The sequence below is a fragment of the Trachymyrmex septentrionalis genome, unplaced genomic scaffold (assembly GCF_001594115.1).
Source record: "Trachymyrmex septentrionalis isolate Tsep2-gDNA-1 unplaced genomic scaffold, Tsep1.0 scaffold19, whole genome shotgun sequence".
Classification (NCBI taxonomy): domain Eukaryota; kingdom Metazoa; phylum Arthropoda; class Insecta; order Hymenoptera; family Formicidae; genus Trachymyrmex; species Trachymyrmex septentrionalis.
The window spans coordinates 1366084-1369369 of NW_017305071.1; the positions used below are offsets into that span (position 1 = coordinate 1366084).

At 27.8% G+C, this 3286-nt stretch overlaps 1 protein-coding gene across 1 annotated transcript; it reads left to right on the forward strand.

Moving 5' to 3' along the window:
* Positions 1-345: 345 nt before the first annotated feature.
* LOC108746783 (lipase member H-B) lies at positions 346-2311 on the forward strand. Its single transcript, XM_018483739.1, has 7 exons — positions 346-558; positions 630-684; positions 755-903; positions 980-1222; positions 1481-1681; positions 1993-2149; positions 2256-2311. The coding sequence occupies exons 1-7, from the start codon at positions 480-482 to the stop codon at positions 2290-2292; spliced, it is 921 nt and encodes a 306-aa protein (XP_018339241.1). The 5' UTR covers positions 346-479; the 3' UTR covers positions 2293-2311.
* The last annotated feature ends 975 nt before the right edge of the window (positions 2312-3286 follow it).

Below are 3286 nucleotides of genomic sequence, written 5' to 3' on the forward strand. Positions count from 1 at the left end.
TTCCTTCTATTTCTCTCAGCCTCCATTGTAAATTTGAGTCTATCATAGAAAATAATAATCAGTTCATCTAAACAAGAATTCGGAGCGGCTAATGCAATATCATCTGACGTAGAAAAGTGTGTTTAAGATAATTTATTTGTTGTCATTATAATTCTTTATATGTAAAATTCTGTATATATTAATATTTTTGATAGTTTGGCTAGTGTATGGAAATAGAAAAAGCAAATTAAAGCTACATCATGACGCCCATATTTACGTTTATGCGAGAAATAACTCAACGATAAATAATAAATGATTTAGTTTATATCGTAGTTATTTGGTTTGTATGAAAGTGGTACGTGCTCACGACGGGTATATATTACGTTGGAATCGAATCTTTATGCAGAATGACGTATCGACACGATCCAGTCAAGGTCTAGATTGAAAGCGTGTTTCTCGCAGTTTGTGCAGTTCTTTCGTTGGAAACAGTTTCGTTTGAAATGTTACGGTCGATTGTATATATATACGTTCTACTATTTTCTGTGACAAAGATAATATTTGCCCAATCTTCGTGTTCTTGTACGTATTTCTTAGATATTTTTACAAATGTTGAGAATACGTATTAATATTGTGCGCATACTGTTCTCTAGGTAATCAAACAGATTTAAATTTCGCGACTGGTATCAACCTGCTCTATTATAAATGGTTTGTATCTACAATAAAACGTACAAATAATTATTAACAATAATAATTAATGTAAGCACGCGCTTCTCAGTAATAGTGAAATTCCTGCAACAATCGCCTATCCCATCACAGTGCCACAGATGTTACTCAATGTGTTGGATGATGACAAACGGATAATTTTTTACATTTTTGGATATTTACAATATCCGGAGGATTTAAATGTTCAGCTAATGATGGAAGGTATAATATATATCAGAGAGGGACAAGTAGATTATGAAATCAGCAAGAAATGATTAATATATATTTACATCACTAGCACTTTGTTATGGAAGAACGGATAATGTTGTGCTACTTGATTGGAGTAAATATTCTAAAGGCTCTTACTCGGTCGCTTTTAGAAATGCTGAAAAAATAGGAAATTTATTTGCACAAAGTATACAACTGCTTGTGGATAGTGGCCTAGATGTATCGAGAATTTATATTGTCGCGCATTCGTTGGGTGCTCACATAGCTGGCTTTGTCGGTAAATGCAATGTCTTCAAGATACCTCGCATTACAGGTATACAATTAAATTATCTTTAATACGCATATGTTTTATTTTTATTTTTAATAGTTTTTTTTGTTATTTTAAATATAATTGATTATTAAGTAACAAATATATTTATTTTCTACTTACCTCCATTTTTCATATTAGCGAGAGGTTGGCAAGAAATCTGCTTGTAAGAAATTTATAATTTTATACGATACGTAACTTGTAGATTGTAAAAAATTTGTTGATTCTAAAAAACGTTCTTTAGTGTAAAATTATCGTCTATAGCATTGGATCCTGCGAATCCTCTTTTTTATCTTCCCGGATGTTATCTTACACGTAACGACGCGGAATGGGTCGATGTTATCCACACGGACAAGGGTGGATATGGCACCCCAACATCTATGGGTACAGCAGACTATTATGTGAACGGTGGAACTCGTCCTCAACCTGGTTGCCACTTTATTGGTCTACCATTAAGTGATATCGGTAATAATAATTAATATAATTTAATTAGTATTGTCATTTCGTTGCAGTATATTAATAACTAATTCAATAAATTAATCATTAAATAATTAATAATCATTGCGTGATACGTTATAGGTAATTATTAATATTAAAAAATTTTAACTAAATTGAAAATTGCAAAGATAGTTTTTATATATATATTTACTATAGTTATTTTTATAGAATTTGGGAAATTATTGATAATTATTTAAAATAATTACACTTGATATACAATTGCAAAAAATTAATTTATTAACGCTTTGTTCTAATTATTCTTTTTATATGATTACTAGATCTCTGTAGTCATCAAAAATCAGTCGTGCTATATGCAAAATTGAAACGTCATTCTACCAAATTTATTGCGAAGGAGTGTTCTTCCTATTTTAGTCATATATTCAATAGTTGCAATAAGACTCGGAATATTGAGGTTGGATATACAGCAAAAAATATGTAAGATAATACTTAACATTTTACTCAATTATTTTTGATAAGTAGACAAATTCACAATTATTTTTATAGAGTAATAAAAAATATTAACTTTGAATTTTTTTTGCAGACGCGGATCATTTATTTTTGATGTAGATACTATATAGAACGATTATGTGTATTGTATTTAATATATTGACAAAGATTTATGTTAGTATGATAAAAATATACTAATTCTTGTTCTATAATTGTTACATGTACTAAGTGTCTCAGATTTACCGACTTTATTTTACAAATTATCTGATAACATTACCTAACATTATTTTGCTATACAAATGTAAATAGTCATTTTCAACGTGCTTTTGATTCTACTGAATACGAATCTAGTAACATAATTTAGCCAGCACATCATAATTTTGAGATAAATGTCAAGAAGTCAAAAAAGTAATGATTTTTTTTTTATATTGCAGCATCGAAAGCAAATTTTTTTTCTGAGGACTTTAAATTGATAAATATTTATTAAATTTAAAAAAATGATACTTAAATTTAAATATTATTTTTTTAAATCAAATGTTTATTTACTGTAAGCAAAATGGTATTATTGATACCATCTGAACAAATATTTATTAAAATTTTGTACTCTTTTTCAGTATAACGGAAATATATCAAAGTTTATTTTTCAGAGTTCAATCAAGTCAAACATTAATATTGAGTGGAGTTTATACATTCAACGTTGTAATTACGCGTATATGCCACATGCAATATACATTCTAATTATTCTAACTTTCACAGCTGAACATACAAGTACTTGTAAACTGATTTTTATTACCAAACAGGTATCTTTTAGTTATATGTCACTGTTGCGTAAATCGGTAAAACAATAATTATTTCCGTATGTCATTATTGCGTAGGTCGATAAAGCAATAATTATAAATTAAAACAAGATTAAATTGTTTTTGCTCTTTTTATTGGATATCTGACATGATTAATTAATACTTTTAAAAAATTTGAGATATTTTAGTACTTGATTCTATTGATACATAGTAGTATTTTAAGTAAGAAATGTGAAATATACTGTAATAATAAAATAGTAATGTAAGCATAAATAAAAGAAAGTTAATTGTCTTGTTCAAATTGATTGATACTAAATTCGTTTTGAAA

Bases quoted from the DNA above. Each gene is read 5' to 3' on its own strand.
- LOC108746783 (XM_018483739.1), top strand. From the start codon at position 480: ATGTTACGGTCGATTGTATATATATACGTTCTACTATTTTCTGTGACA. The intron at 1,223-1,480 runs GTATACAATTAA...TATCGTCTATAG, and splicing joins CAAGATACCTCGCATTACAG to CATTGGATCCTGCGAATCCT. The intron at 2,150-2,255 runs GTAAGATAATAC...TTTTTTTTGCAG, and splicing joins GGATATACAGCAAAAAATAT to ACGCGGATCATTTATTTTTG.